Raw genomic sequence first — 15,203 nt, 5'->3', positions numbered from 1 at the left:
TGCATCCTTTGTAAGCTGTGATCTCAGCATGTTAAATATGCAATACCTGTTTCAACTGTATAAGTAAATATACTGTATCATCTTTTAGACTCTACCAAAGCATTGTTGTGGGCCTCTTCATGACCATCTAAGGAGGTAGGCAAGAGCAGCAGCAGAATGATGTAGCATACTGTACAGTATCTGGAGCACCAGACACAAGATAACCATCATAAACATTCTTGTTTTGAAGACTAACAGACCAGACACTTTAGGTGGATAACAGGGCCAAAATCCTGAATATTACAAAAGTCAGCAGTGTCTAACCAACCTCTTGTTGCCAGAGGACTGCTAATATATAAAGGGAATTTGAATGATTCTGTTGTGTAGAAATGTTGGACCACTTCTCCAGGATGAATTACTTCAATTCATTTCAGACCTGCAGTAACATTTCTATAAAATTTAAGTATGGACTTTTGACTGGGCCATTCCAAAATGTCTCTTGTAGATCTTCATGTATGTTTGGAATCACTTTTTGCTGTATGAACACTTCAGCTTCAACTGCTATTTTTCTATAATATAATGCATTTAATGATAGCCGTTGTCCATGTCCTGAGCCACCAAAGCATTCCCAAATTACAACATTTACATGTTTGAAAGCTGGTATAAGGTTATTACTGAGAGGCAGTGTTTCATTTTCACATCCCTAATAATATCCATAGCTTGAAAAGTTCTACTTTTGACTCATCTATTCTCCCAGAATCTGGAGGGATATCCATGTACTTTTTGGTGAACTTGAAATGAGTACTGACATTTTTTTTCCCTAATGAGCCATGGTTTTTTTTAACCTAGCTATCGACCCATAATTCCTATTTTACCACTGTTTTTCTGACAGGTGAAGCATTAGCTTTGACTTTGACCAAGGAAAGAAGAACTTGCACATCCCCAAATGCTCTTCCAAGTTCTCTGATTTCCTTGATGGTTTTATTCAGCTCTTTTGCAATGATTTTGACAGGATAAACATTCTCAGGAAGATTTAATATGGTCCCAAATCTCAAATTCAAGACTGTCACAGTCAACTGGAGAAATGATTCCATAATATTTTCCAGATAGGCATCAAAATAGTTCTACAAGGAAGTTTTTAGAAATTGAGTTTATGTTACCTCTTTTTGCATCCTCTGCAATGCAATTTTCTATATAATTTTACACACCCTACTTTCTAAATACATTTTCTATACAGTGTTGATTCTATTCACACTGATATGAATGCTTCTATTCAAAGGTGACAAATAATACCAAGAATGACATTCTGATTACAGGTAGTCCTCAACTTACAACCATTCTTTTAGTGACCATTTGAAGTTACAAAACTCAAAGTGACTTACGACCATTTTTCACACTTATGACCACTGCAGCATCCCTATATTCATGTGATCAAAATTAAGACACTTGGCAACTGACTCATATATATGAAGGGTTATGTGATCCCCTTTTGCAACCTTTTGACAGACAAAATCAATATGGAAGCCAATTTTACACAATAACCATATTATCAGTATAATAACTGCAGTGATTCACTTTTAACAGCTGTCGCAAAAAGGTCATAAAATGGAGCAAAATTCACTTCACTGTCTTGCTTAACAACAGAAATTAAGGGCTCAATTGTAGTCGTAATCAAAGACTACCCATATTCACAGAGTATGCTAAAGTGACAGCACACAGAGCAGGCTTTTGTAACTATTTTATAATGTGGAACTTCCACTCTGGAAAATATAACACTTTTGGAGGAGATGCCAACATTTTTTTAATTTCAGCAATTATTTTATGGTAGAAGAGTACACCATTTGTATATGTGTGTATATATATGTATGTATATGTATATGTAGCAGTAAACAAATGTCATTCTCTTGAGCTCATAAAGACTATCAACTGCCTTAAATGCATAAGGTATATATCAAAAGCCACATTCTTAAGGATTTCCCTCCCTCTCCCTCTCTCTCTCTCTCTCTCTCTCTCTCTCTCTCTCTCTCTCTCTCTCTCTCTCTCTCTCTCTCTCTCTCTCTCTCTCTCTCTCTCTCTCTCATCTCTGGCAAATAAAGAGGTTCAGGAAACATATTTCCAGATGACTGACGTTGCTCCATCCTTCAGAAATCTACAAATTTCTCATGGATATCATAGATAACTAGCAGATATACTTAGCCTAAATTTGTTTGGCTTTGCAGGATGCCATAGCTCTTAAAAAAGCAATAAGAAGAACTCAGAATAGGGTATTTCTGAGCACATGTGAACTGACTTTCCATATATAACAATGTGGTTCAATATAGGTAAAGAAAAGTTAATTAAGCAAAGTCAATTATGTTAAATAAGGACAATTCAGTAGTAAGTAATCAAACTGGATTTTTTTTAAAGTCCTAATTCATCAACAGCTGAAATATAAAAGGGCTGTAAATTTTAAAAATTGCCTGGTTTCCTCAACAGAGAGTGGTCCATTGCTACCAAGAAAACTTTATTTCTTATCAAGAAAACTGTAGTACACGCCAAGACAGAGATAAGGTGACCCCTGAAGTCTTGTAGAAAATACAGTCTTTAAATAACTTTATTATATTTTGAATTAATGAAAAGTACCTTTGTTTACCCTTTCTATTTATGAAGGCAGCTAATGCAATTGAGGTGTTTAAGGTGTTCAGAAAGGTTATTATGTGTTTTTGAGATTTCATTGATGCCGTTCTTAGGCATGATGTAATTACACTTGGTAATCTGGTAGCTTTTATTACCCAAGAAAGGCAAAAATAAGGACATGTGCCCACAATATAATTGATCCAATACATACTAAACTGAGAAAAAAAACATTGATGAAGGCACTGCATAACAAGTAAGTATTATGGTGAATAATTAGTATTTCATGAATGAATGTATACAATTTCTCCTAACAATATTTTAAGCTTTTGACATAAGATGGAAAAACGAAGATACAGATTTGACACTGCACACTCTTCTCAAATAACTGTAATCTCAAATAACTGTCACTGAATTATGACTATTTGATTGTAGTGGTGCCAGTAAGCAATTACTTTTGAAGACTGGTTCCCAGCATTATTAATCTAAAGCAATAGAATATAGGTTTATGTCAGCAGAAATGGAATATAAAGTACATATAATTTCACACACACACACACACACACACAAACACACACAAACACACACACAAAGAGAGAGAGAGAGAGAGAGAGAGAGAGAGAGAGGGAGAGAGAGAGAGAGAGAATTCTTCACAATTTGAGAACACATATAGTGCAGCCACTTATATACACCTCAAACAAAAGCTATATTAAACACCTTTTTCATGCATCCTCATGCCAAACACTCAATGAACACAGAAGAGAAATAATGACTTTTCAACCTCCCTCTTCCAATTATAAACAAATTTAAATAAAAATCACACGTAAAATACATAACAATAAGAGACGTGATGCAATCAAGTTTGACAACCATGCTGTAGAACAGGGGTGTCAAATTGCTGGCCCGCGGGCCGGATGTGTCATACGAAAGCCACGCCTACCCCATTGTCAGCAATGGCAAAATCGTCCTGATACGTTGTGCGATGTCACATGACATCGCGAGTTTGATATGTCTGCTGTAGAATAACCAAAAAAATTCAATTTGCCCATCCCACTTCAGATTCAACCATTTCAGTTCCGCAAGACTTACAAATGCAGAGAGGGAATGTCTGCTTTACATCTCTTTTTGAAGCATTACTCTTTTAGTTCTGCTTGCAAAAACTGAAGTATACCTCTTGGGCATTTTTGACATGTGTTAGTCCAAGACAGCTTTCATGTTCTTTTTTAGCAATATTGCTCAACCTTGGCAACTTTAAGTATGTACATCTCAACTCCCAGAACTGCCCTTTAACACAAAAATCATTAGTTTAAATCGGCATTTAGCATTTCTTTCAAAATGAGATCGTAACGAGATTTCTAAGATACCAAATTAAAAAAAAATTCAAAGGATTAGCTTAAGGGAGTGATAACAGAACTAATATAGTATTTTTTTCCAGATAGAAGCGAACCATGACCTTAGAGCAGACATGTCAAACTTGCGACGTCATGTGACATCACACAATGTATCGGAGCTTTTTCTCCATTGCCGGCAATGGGGTGGGCACGGTTTCCTCGTGACGCGTCCAGCCCACGGGCCGGCAGTTTGACACCTGTCCTAGAGGAATTTTCTAATATTTTAACAGTCAGTTTAACATTTCTGAACCCAAGGATGGAACGTTAATATTACTCATTTCATACACATCTACAAAGATAAGTACAAAAGTCAGAATCCAAAGATCTAGATAACCAAGGCGTCACTAACATGTATGACATGACTTATTCATGAGAAAATTCTAAGAGGAGCAGAAAGAAGCCTTGAACACCTGCAGGCCACAGCTACTGAATGACCGTATAGTGCTGCCTTACTTTAAAAGCATCTGTCTAATGTTAAAGCCTTGTTTCAGATACCCTGTTTTATCTCCTCCAATTGGCTTGTAAATTTTTCAGTCTTTTGGTGCTTAAACTAAAAAGCTAAAAATATGCACAGGTAACAGATGAAAATAGAAAAGGTCTTTTTTTTGGAAGAATTAAGCATAAATTGGATAAATTAAAAGAATACAGTTGTCGCGCATGGCACTTGATGGTACATAAGAGAACAAGTCATTCATTATATGGAAGAGAATTTGTTTATTTATTTTTAGGAAAGAAGGAAAACTAGGAGGCCCTTCAGCTTCTCCTGTCTGTCTTTTGTGCCCCCATGCAGCCCCTGTAACGTGAGGTATAAAAAGAATATTTCAGATCCCACTATGAAAAGCAACGGGTTGCAGCATCCACTTCCTTTACTTCCTCCACTAGAGTACAGACCAGGTGCCATGACTCAGTGGTTTAATGACACTAGAAAAGATCTGAACTCCAGCAGTTAGAGTTCTAGCACAGCCTGGACTCTATCACTTGCCTCAGCTTCTGCCAACCTAGCAGTTCAAAAGGCAAATAAATAAACAGGTACCACTTTAGTAGGAAAAAAAACAGCACTTCGAGCGGCGGTATGCATTCAACGAATGCCAGAGCTAGCCAAATGTGACATCTGAATGCGAGGGGACATTGGCCCTGGATGACACTGCAGAATGCCATCAAGTCTTCTGAGTGTGGAGCTACACTGAACAGGTTGACCTTGACTTACAACAGTTCGTTTAGTGACTGTTCAAAATTACAACAGCACTGAAAAAAGGAACTTATGATCATTTTCACACTTAAGGCCCTTGCTGCATTCCCATGGCCATGTGATCAAAATTCACTTGGCAACTGACTCATATTTTTAATGTCTACTGCATCCTGGGATCATGTGATCTCCTTTTGCAACCTTCTGACTAGCAAAGTCAATGGGGAAACCAGATTCACATAACAACCGTGTTACTAACTTAACAACAGCACCGATTCACCCAAGAAGGTGGCAAGAAGGGTCATAAAATGGGGCTTAACACATGTCTCACTTAGCAACACAAATTTTTGGCTCAATGGTGCTCATAAGTCGAGTCTAGTCTCCTGGTAATGGAACGCTGCCATATGTTAAATAAATAACCTCCTTTGACATTTTCCTACTCACATGGCCTTTTCCCCTTTCAGCTATTTTTCTCTTTTTTAAAACCACACACCAGCATCAACACCTGAATACATGTGCAGAATTAGCACCTCAATGAAACAAAGCTAGACTTCTGTAGGCAGAAAATGAAAAAAACAGAAGCAGGAAGAGATACTAATCCCCAAAGGGGAGCGGGGAAATGTCTTGCTTTCCCATCTGGTAACTGAATATTGCCAATTTCAACTGAACAAGTGTACATAGCCTACTTGCATATACATAAATGTACCTGTCCATACATAGCTGCCAAAAGACACAACCTCCAAAATTGTAGACCCAGATCAGAAAATGTAATTAATAAAAATAATACTCAGGTTTCTGGACATATCTCAGGAGAAAAGAAACATGTGCTTCAACTAATGACAAACAGGTACAAAATAAATAAAATGATGTACAGACGTTCTTATGTGAGTGTGGTTTTAAGGATTATAATATAAAAATACTTCTGTGTAAAAAGACAAGTGCGCTGCTTGGGAAAAACACAAAACTAATTACTAATATGCTAAACTAGACTAGACAATATTGAATATTGTCTAGTATCAAACAATGTTTTTAACATGCTTTTTAAAAACAGCGTGGAAACTAAATATGAGTGTGTTCAAATCATAAACTGCAATCAAGTTTTCTGATTTAACAATAGAAAGATATTTAACCATGACAGTTATTTCAGAAAGCTACTTTGAAAATAGTATCAGAGATGAAGTTTTGGGAGATTTCAGAAAAAGGAAAGGAGAAAGGAAAGCAGAAAGGAGAAAGGAAAGGAGAAAGGAGAAAGGAGAAAGGAGAAAGGAGAAAGGAGAAAGGAGAAAGGAGAAAGGAGAAAGGAGAAAGGAGAAAGGAAAGGAAAGGAAAGGAAAGGAAAGGAAAGGAAAGGAAAGGAAAGGAAAGGAAAGGAAAGGAAAGGAAAGGAAAGGAAAGGTAGAAAAATGGGGGAAAGGGCTGAATTGATCTGAAATCATGAAATGTACAAGGAGAATTTAGATGCAATATGTTTGGATACCATAGGCATTCAAACATCATACTGTAAAGATCCATGACTGCTTTTAATCTTGACTCTTATTTTACAAGGAGCATATAAAATCCACCTGTGCTTAAATAGATACAGACAGAGTATGTTGATCTATCCAAAGATCTTTAAAACATGTACATTTCTGTAATTTTTGAGCTGGTCTTTAGAAATATTCTACTGTAGATTACAAATCTATCACAATAATCTGTAATTTATGGGAGGACATTATAGATGCTACCTATCTGTAAGTGGTGCACTTGAAAAAAAACACAGGTATTTGGAAGAATAAAGAGATGCATGGAAGTCTCCATCTCTGAAAATATACTTTATGTTCAGTATACAGTAGCTGAGATGGTTTTAAAACTCACAGGACTTGTTATGGGAATATACATGCTAAAGGCTGCTCCAATTGTTCACCATCTCTGATCTGGATGCCATCCTGTCATTAATATATTTTATGGTCATTATTCATAAATGGAAATGAGCAATTTAGCATTTAACAAGTTCCATAAAATATTTTTATACTCTCTAAGTTATTTCTATATCTATAGAAGAAGAACAAAACTTAATGTTCCCTGAATAGAGTTCTGCTCGTACAGTAAGAAGTCCTCTTGCTTTTCCTGTAGTTTTGTACTTCCCACTAAAATTTGTTCAAGAACATCTAATTGCCTGGAATAAGTTTTGAGGAGGAGGATGCACATGAATTTCCTCTAACCATCTAATTTCCTCTAACGATCCTCACTGCTATAAATCATTCTAGCGTAAGGAAAGTTTGACTAGTTATCATTAACCAGCATTTACAGTACAATACTGAATTTTCTTTTAAAGTTATAAAATATGTGATATCAAAAATAAATGTTGCACGCATCCTAGGACTATAAAATGTTTTTACACTTATGACTATGAAATGTTTCTACAATACTACACATTGAAATCTTTTCAATAATTTAGATATTGGCTTTTGAGTATAGAATTCTCTCAAAGAGATGACTGGCATAATATAAAATCACACAAATACAATCAATATTTTTGAGGTAATCTTTCACTGGGGGACATATGACTTGTATACTTTGTGTAGGAATGTTTTCTTTACCTTACTTCCTAATCACAAATTATGGTCATGAAAGATATCAGCTTTGTTTGCCTAAGTATTAGTGAAACATTATACTCTAGATGCATAATGAATAACACCTTCATGACTAAGCAAAGTATATAAAGTGTAACAGCTGCCAGAAATGAAGTCAACAATGAAAAGGTTGTTAACATAAGTAAAATTACTTTTGTTTCTCTAGCATGACAAGATTCTCTAACATTGGTTTCTCATTCTTGCATAAGCATCCAATATCTCTCACTTAACCATCTTATATTGCTTTTGCAAATCAATGTCAAAAGTACTTTTATGTTGGCTGATTCAAAGCAGGAAAAAATTGAGCAGTATTAGTAGTGAGATTACTTATTTTATTACTTATTTTAATCCAGAGCAAAATTTTGGAAACATAATGCTTAGTAGTTTCTCTCATTATAGATTGCTTCAAAATTAAACAGCACAATCCAAAATAATGTATATTTTAATATGCAAAAATCAGTGTTATAGTCGCTATAATAGAGAGGAGAAACTCTTCAGAAGATTTAAAGCAGGAGACCAAATCTCATTTAGCCAGTGCAACTAATGGTGAGGGATCTTTGAGGAACCACAAGTTCTGCACACAGCTTTAAATCAAATACAATACTGTACTACTTACTAAAATATCATCTGATTTTTTAAAAAAAATTCCATTTAAATCAATCATTTTTTTTAAAAAAAAATAACTCCTTTTTATAATTCAGGCAATATGAACAACCTAAGAGTAGTCATTCTACTTCATCCCCAAATTGCTCAAGTTTCTTTTACAGTGGTACATTGGTATTCAACTGCTTTGAAACTCGTTGAATTTGGTACTCAACTCAATTTTGTCCTGGTACTCATCATTTGTTTGATAACTCACAAGCTAGAACTTGTCAGTGTCAGCTGTCTTATGATTCACTACATCTACATGAAACCGCTGGGTGAGATCATTCGTAGCTTTGGAGTAGGGTACCATCAGTATGCTGATGACACCCAGCTTTTCATCTCAACTCCAAACAGCATCAGTGATGCCCTCGACGTGATGTCCCGCTGCCTGAAAGCGGTCCAGGAATGGATGGGGAGGAACAGGCTTCAACTGAACCCGGACAAGACTGAATGGCTGTACGTACCGGCAAGCCAGGATACTCAGAGCATCCCACCCCTTAACATCGGGGATGAGTTACTACCCCCTGTTGATAGGGCCCGCAACCTGGGTGTCCTCCTAGACTCGCAGCTATCCCTGGAAGATCACATAGGAGCTGTGACCAAGGGGGCCTTCTCCTGGGTTCGACTGGTGCGCCAACTACGACCTTATCTGGACCTGGATGCTTTACGTACAGTCACCCATGCCCTTGTGACCTCTCGCCTAGACTACTGTAACGCTCTCTACATGGGGCTGCCCTTGAGATCCACTCGGAAGCTTCAACTGTTGCAAAATGCAGCGGCACGGACACTTTTGGGGGCCTCCAGATACTCCCATATCACACCTCTCCTCCGTGCGCTGCACTGGCTTCCGGTTGCCTTCCGAGTGAAATTCAAGGTGCTAACAATGACATACAAAGCCCTACATGGCATGGGTCCGGACTACCTACGGGAGCACCTTCTGCCAATGTCAACACCCCACCGTCCTGTGCGCTCCCACAGAGAGGGCCTCCTCAGGGTGCCACCACTCAAGGAATGTCGGCTGGTGGCCCCCAGGGGGAGGGCATTCTCAGTGGGTGCGCCAGCCCTCTGGAACTGCTTGCCAACTGAAATCCGGATGGCCCCCGACCTCCGCACCTTCCGGCGCGACTTAAAAACTTACCTGTTCCAGCAGTCCGGCCTGGCCTGATAGCTCTAATTGGGGTCCCAGTTTGTTTTGACTATTGTTTTTCAGTATTGTTTCAATCTGTATACCTACCTTACTCTGTACACCGCCCCGAGTCCCTCGGGAGAAGGGCGGTTTATAAAAACAAATAAATAAATAAATAAATAAATTATTCCTTATGGGAAAAATCTGGCTGGTACTCATCTCTTATGCTACTCATTGTGCCTCCTAGAACAAATTAACAATGAGAACCAAGGTAGCACTGTAGGTTTTTGTTTTACAATCAGGCCAGGAATGTATTAACAAGGGAGATCAGAGCAGCAAAGAGAAGCTTACTCTGAAAAGATGAGGATTTAGTTCTTAACAAATGAAACAGGAAATGTGTAGAAAAGCCTGAAAAATATCATTGGCCACATCCGGGACATAAACTGTTTTAACGCTTTCCCTTAGGATGCCACTGCAGGGCACGGCATGCAAAACCACTAGACACATAGACAGTTTTTTTGCATCGTACCATCACTTTGCTGAACACCTAATTCCCACTGTCTTATGTCTAAGCATATTTGCCCATGTGGCATGACTGTATTATTACTATCCTTATCTTTTCTACTACCTGGTCTTTTTGGTATAAATATTATGGTTATTATTACTCTGTTGTTTTGCATGTACACTGAGAGCTTCTGCACTGGAGACAACAATTTCAAATGCTAGGCTGCAAACCATAAAAGTAATATAATAAAGTATATAAAATAACCAATGGTAAACCTGGCTATGTAATAATTGTACTTAAGAGAATTATACTTAAGAGAATTTTGTTCAAACAGCATTCCAAGAATGTAGGTAGGCTGGAAGAAGACCTATCCATGTTCCATTATCCTCTCCCTCTGCCCTTATATCCTGTTCTTTGCATTGCTTCCATGTAGTGCATGATGCCAACATTAAACTCATATTGGACCCAAATGTAAAATACAAGAAAACAATGAATTCATCTTAAGCTAACAATTTAAAAAATAACCAAAACTGTGTAATAATGGAAAGCTCTTTGCCTTCTTGTTCTTCAGGTTTTTAGAAAGCAAGACTGAGCTATACACAGAGCCTTGGTGGAGCAGTGGGCTAATGCCTCCTTAAGTAACACCAGTTGCCTGCAATTAGTGCAGGTTCGCATCCCACCAGGCTCAAGGTTTATTTAACTGATAAAAGAAATCAATAGTTTAGTTTCTACTTCACATAATCAGCTCCATTCTTCTCATCAAGAGACGTATAAAACATCCAATGTATAATCTGCACAGATATAAATCTGCTTTAAATACCACGGGATTTACTCTGAGAGAGTTATGGAATTACAGCTTAAATATCAACTTGAATTGAGGGCCAGTTTGGGATAGCAGCTAAGGTATCAGGGTAAAAATCAGGAAACAGTGAGTTCTAATCCTACTTTAGGCACAAAGCCAGCTGGGTGACTCTGAGCTAGTCACTTTCTCTCAGCCCTAGGAAGGAAGCAATGACAAATTACTTCTGAAAAACCTTGTCAAGAAAACTGCAAGGACTGTCCAGGCAGTCTCTGAAAAATGGAGACTGAACAGAAGAAAAAAAGAAAATCTTGAATAAACAAATAAGTTGGTAATATTTGCCTACTTAAAAGAATGCCAATTCTTAATTCCAGAAGGGGAATAACAAGAATGCATGACAATTCTGTCCTGTTTCATGTAATTTGTATATCCTTTGACTGATGTGTCTTCAAAAGCCACAAAAGGAACTTTTATAGAATAGACAAATATGTATATAGCATCTTAAACCCATCTGTCAAAAACAATGCTTTTTAGTATGCCCCTTTCCTTATACAGTGTGCTAAATTTAATGCAAACTATATTTTTCCAAAGATTGGAAATACCTACTATGTAACATGCATTTATGTAATTTATACTGTATCACTTAGCTTCTGATTGATAACACCAGTGCCTCCTATGACTACAGTTTACATTCCTATTACATTTAGTACAGAAATGATTTAGTTTTCTATTTAAGATCTCATTTCTATACAACTTTAAGAGTGAAACCTCATTTCCATGTGATTTTATACCCTTATGAACCCCCTCTTGCCATTTTGTTTTCACCACAATGAGTTTCATCTCTGTGAGCCATAAAAATATTTTTATGAGATTTATATCTAGTTGTCAAGAACTAGAAATCTTGACCATAACTAGACGGATAAAAAAATTAGTAAAAACCTTAGCATAATCTGATTTCTGTAAATAGATGTAGAAAAATTCGAGCACAGCTCCACTGCTTTTATTTATTATTTATCAGCAGATCCTCTTTAAAAGCAAACAAAGCAAGTTACCCTGTCACTCCGTTAAAAGCATAATCTCAAGTATCAAGAAATAGGTGACAATTATAGAAAGAGTGAAACATATGTGATTAAAAACTATAAACTAAATTTTAAAAAATGACCAAATAAGGCAGTTAGTCTGTCAGTCAATATGAGAGTCAATTTTCTGAACAATTGCATTTCAGAAATAACATTAATGAGTCAATCATCTTAAGAGATTATTTTTTATAATTTCTATACCCCTATATGAAACTTTTATTTTAAAATATTATTACTACTATTACTCCAGATGCTACAAATATCTGAATTCAAATGTTATACAGAACTGAAACTGACGTATATGACTTGTCCAAGAGGTAGGATTTACATACTGTTCCCCCATCTAAGAAAACATTTTCCAACCTCATCTGCTCTAAATTTTGGTACTGCAATTCCCAGAATTCCCAGCTAGTCGAAATATGCCTGGAAGGCACCAGATTGGTGAAATCTGTTCAAATTCTACTTGCTAGCATACAAAGAATGATCACCAATTTTTACAGCCCTTTCAACCAACTGGGACAAAAATACCTGGAAGCTCTTCATAAATGTCATCAGCTATAGGTTCCACGCCTGGTTGAGAAGGAGGTATGGAATTTTCCTCAATGTCATCATATTCCTCCTCTGGAATAGTTGGAGATCCCATATCTGTTAAAAATGCAAAACATAGAAAAGATATTCAGGCACTTTAGCCAGGTACGTTCACCAGGAACTCTCTAGGGCAAAAGATATGCTCACATCCTTCAATTTTCATATCAAAGTAATACAATACATCCCTTCTAATTGTACTTATTAAACAATGCACATACAAATATTACTCATACTACAAATACTACTAATTAAATAGCACTTTAATTAGGAATGAACACTTTAAGCTTCTTTGGAAGGGAAGTCAACTAGGTACAATGGCACTTACTCCTAAATGTAGAGAGGATTCCTTAACCTTTTATAAATATACGTAGATGAAAAAGAAAATACACTATTAATGACAACACAATAATCACATGATCAACAAAGAAAAAACAAGGAAGTTTTGATTTTCAGCATACATTATAGGCAAAGTGTCTTAACAACTGGCATACCTTGTAATATAAATTTCAGCCTCTCTACCCATTCTGCAGCTTCTTTGGGAGTAGCAGCTGTAAACTGTTCAGAAACTTCATTTTAGAGAAGAATAATCATGAGCATCAAAACATAACCAGCACTATATTAATAAAACCAAGAAAGTAGCATTCTGGTCATTTCTTCGAGAACCATTAGTAATTCTTTACATGTCTTCTGGTACTTTTCTTGCAAGGATGCTTCTTATAATGTACAGTTAATTTTGACAAATTTATGTAATTGAAGCAGAGGATGATGGATTTAGAACTCTGATCAGCAGCTGTGCATAAAAAAAGCTGCTTCTCTTCATCAATGTCAAAACCAGGACTGATGAACAAAATTTGCCCTTGACAATTAGAAGACACCCATGAATTTCTTTAGACTGCTGGGTACAGTTTTCTTAAAAATGTTCTTGTCACATTCCAACATAGTACCTGACAACTTAATTAACTGGCTTTCAACTGCAATCTCAGATATTTAAAACTTATTAAACTTACATTTCACACTGATGCCTAGCTGATAGATCTCACATTGCATACTTTTAACTTTGATTTCCCCCTTAGGCCTCTAAGCAATGCAATACTATTAAACATTGAAGAATTTATATTCAATTATTTTACAACATTATTAATTCAAGAAATCAGGCAAACCTATTAGATAACAGATACTTAAATGTAAGCAGTAAAATGAACCAGCAGATAAATATGACATAAGAGCTGTTCTTATCCAAAAATTTAGTATTAGAACAATCTTTCTGCAAAATTTATTATATGAATCTACAAGGTAAGAAAATAAAGGATTCCCATTCCCCATCCCCACTCAGGCTCTTTTTCCAACATGTCAGGGAATGTTTTACCAAAATATTAATGTCTCCATAACTGGAACAGTAACAGTTTTATCAATTTAATTTCAAGACAACATAAAAAATCCAACCTGATAAATGCGTTTATCAGGAGCAGTGATTTCAAAACAGCAATCTTTCTTTCCGTCTTTCCGAAGGGTATTATTCATTCTGACAGTGTAGCCATCTATAGCGAATTCACCTTTCTGTTGTTTGTCTGTTGTAGATGAAAAGTAAAGATAGAATTTCATTTGCAACATTGAAAATGAATGTCTCACCAGGTTATCATTTATTCAGATTTTGTTTTTCTGTTTCATGAATATTCAAGAGACTGGGTTAAACATTATTGTGAGTGGATTTAGTGATGGTTGAAAGATAAAACTTTTTTAAGGAAAAACTACAAAGAACATTTTTGAAAAGGCTGCTTATAGAATCCCACAGGATGATCCTTACAGATGGTCTTATTTAGCGTGAAGTGCACACACTGATGCCTCGCTGGGGGGGGGAGCACGGGGGTGGGGAAGAGAATCAAGAACTGGAACCTGGAACTTGAAATACAAGTCTTCCATAAATCAGTGTCTCTTCTTGGTTCAGTGATCACTGATCCAGCAAAGAACTTGATGATCTCCCTGTTATACCTGCCCCAGTAACGGAATTCAAAAAGTGAACTTCAAATGGAGTTTGTAAAGGTGTTTTTCACCTAGTGACCAAAGCAATTGAATATGGAAAAGCTATAGCTACAGGTTTATTGTGCTGTTTGTTCAATGTGAATTGGCAACATGTTAAACTCCTTTTTTAAACAGGAGTTTTTAAATTGTGAAGATAAAAACTAATGCAAACTAAAAAATACAGCTTTTGGTAAAGAAAAAAGAACTGTATAAAGAAATGAATTCACCCTTTAACAAGCATAAACAAGTTTAGTAATTTATCTTGTAGAGTACAGCCAATTGATCTCGTTTTTTATATTGCTTATCTATAAGCAATCCTTAAAGACTTGTTTCAGTCTCGATCAGCAAAAGTCCATGAGCAATATCTATTTTAACATTGATCAAATAAATCAACTTTATCTTCCTTCCTTTTGTCCTTGAACTTGATTTCATTTTTTTTCTTTATAAAATTCTTCAAAGTTTTAACAAATTCTCTTATATATTCAACATAAGAAAATTATCCAGGTAATTCTTTTGGCTTGTTATTTATATAATCCTTTTAATTATTAAGAATTAGCCAATTTCTTTTGTCTTTCCAGTGCAGTATCTTTTTTTATATCAGTCCATATCATTCTTACAGGTCATTTTAAGTTCACTTTTAAATCAATCTCATTCTTGTCAA

At 36.2% G+C, this 15,203-nt stretch overlaps 1 protein-coding gene across 2 annotated transcripts in view; it reads right to left on the bottom strand.

Annotated features, from left to right (window-relative positions):
- Positions 1-15,203, bottom strand: part of SKAP2 (src kinase associated phosphoprotein 2) — a 143,698-nt gene that overhangs the window by 32,679 nt on the left and 95,816 nt on the right. For both annotated transcript variants that reach the window (XM_083376690.1, XM_083376691.1), the window contains exons 7-9: positions 13,967-14,091; positions 13,015-13,078; positions 12,464-12,580 (exon numbers count right to left, since the gene is read on the bottom strand). In XM_083376690.1, the coding sequence (XP_083232816.1) occupies positions 12,464-12,580; positions 13,015-13,078; positions 13,967-14,091 (306 nt within the window). The remainder of the gene's footprint in view (positions 1-12,463; positions 12,581-13,014; positions 13,079-13,966; positions 14,092-15,203) is intronic.

The sequence above is a fragment of the Vipera ursinii genome (genome assembly GCF_947247035.1).
Source record: "Vipera ursinii genome assembly, chromosome: Z".
NCBI lineage: Eukaryota > Metazoa > Chordata > Lepidosauria > Squamata > Viperidae > Vipera > Vipera ursinii.
This window is presented reverse-complemented; position numbering and strand designations above follow the sequence as displayed.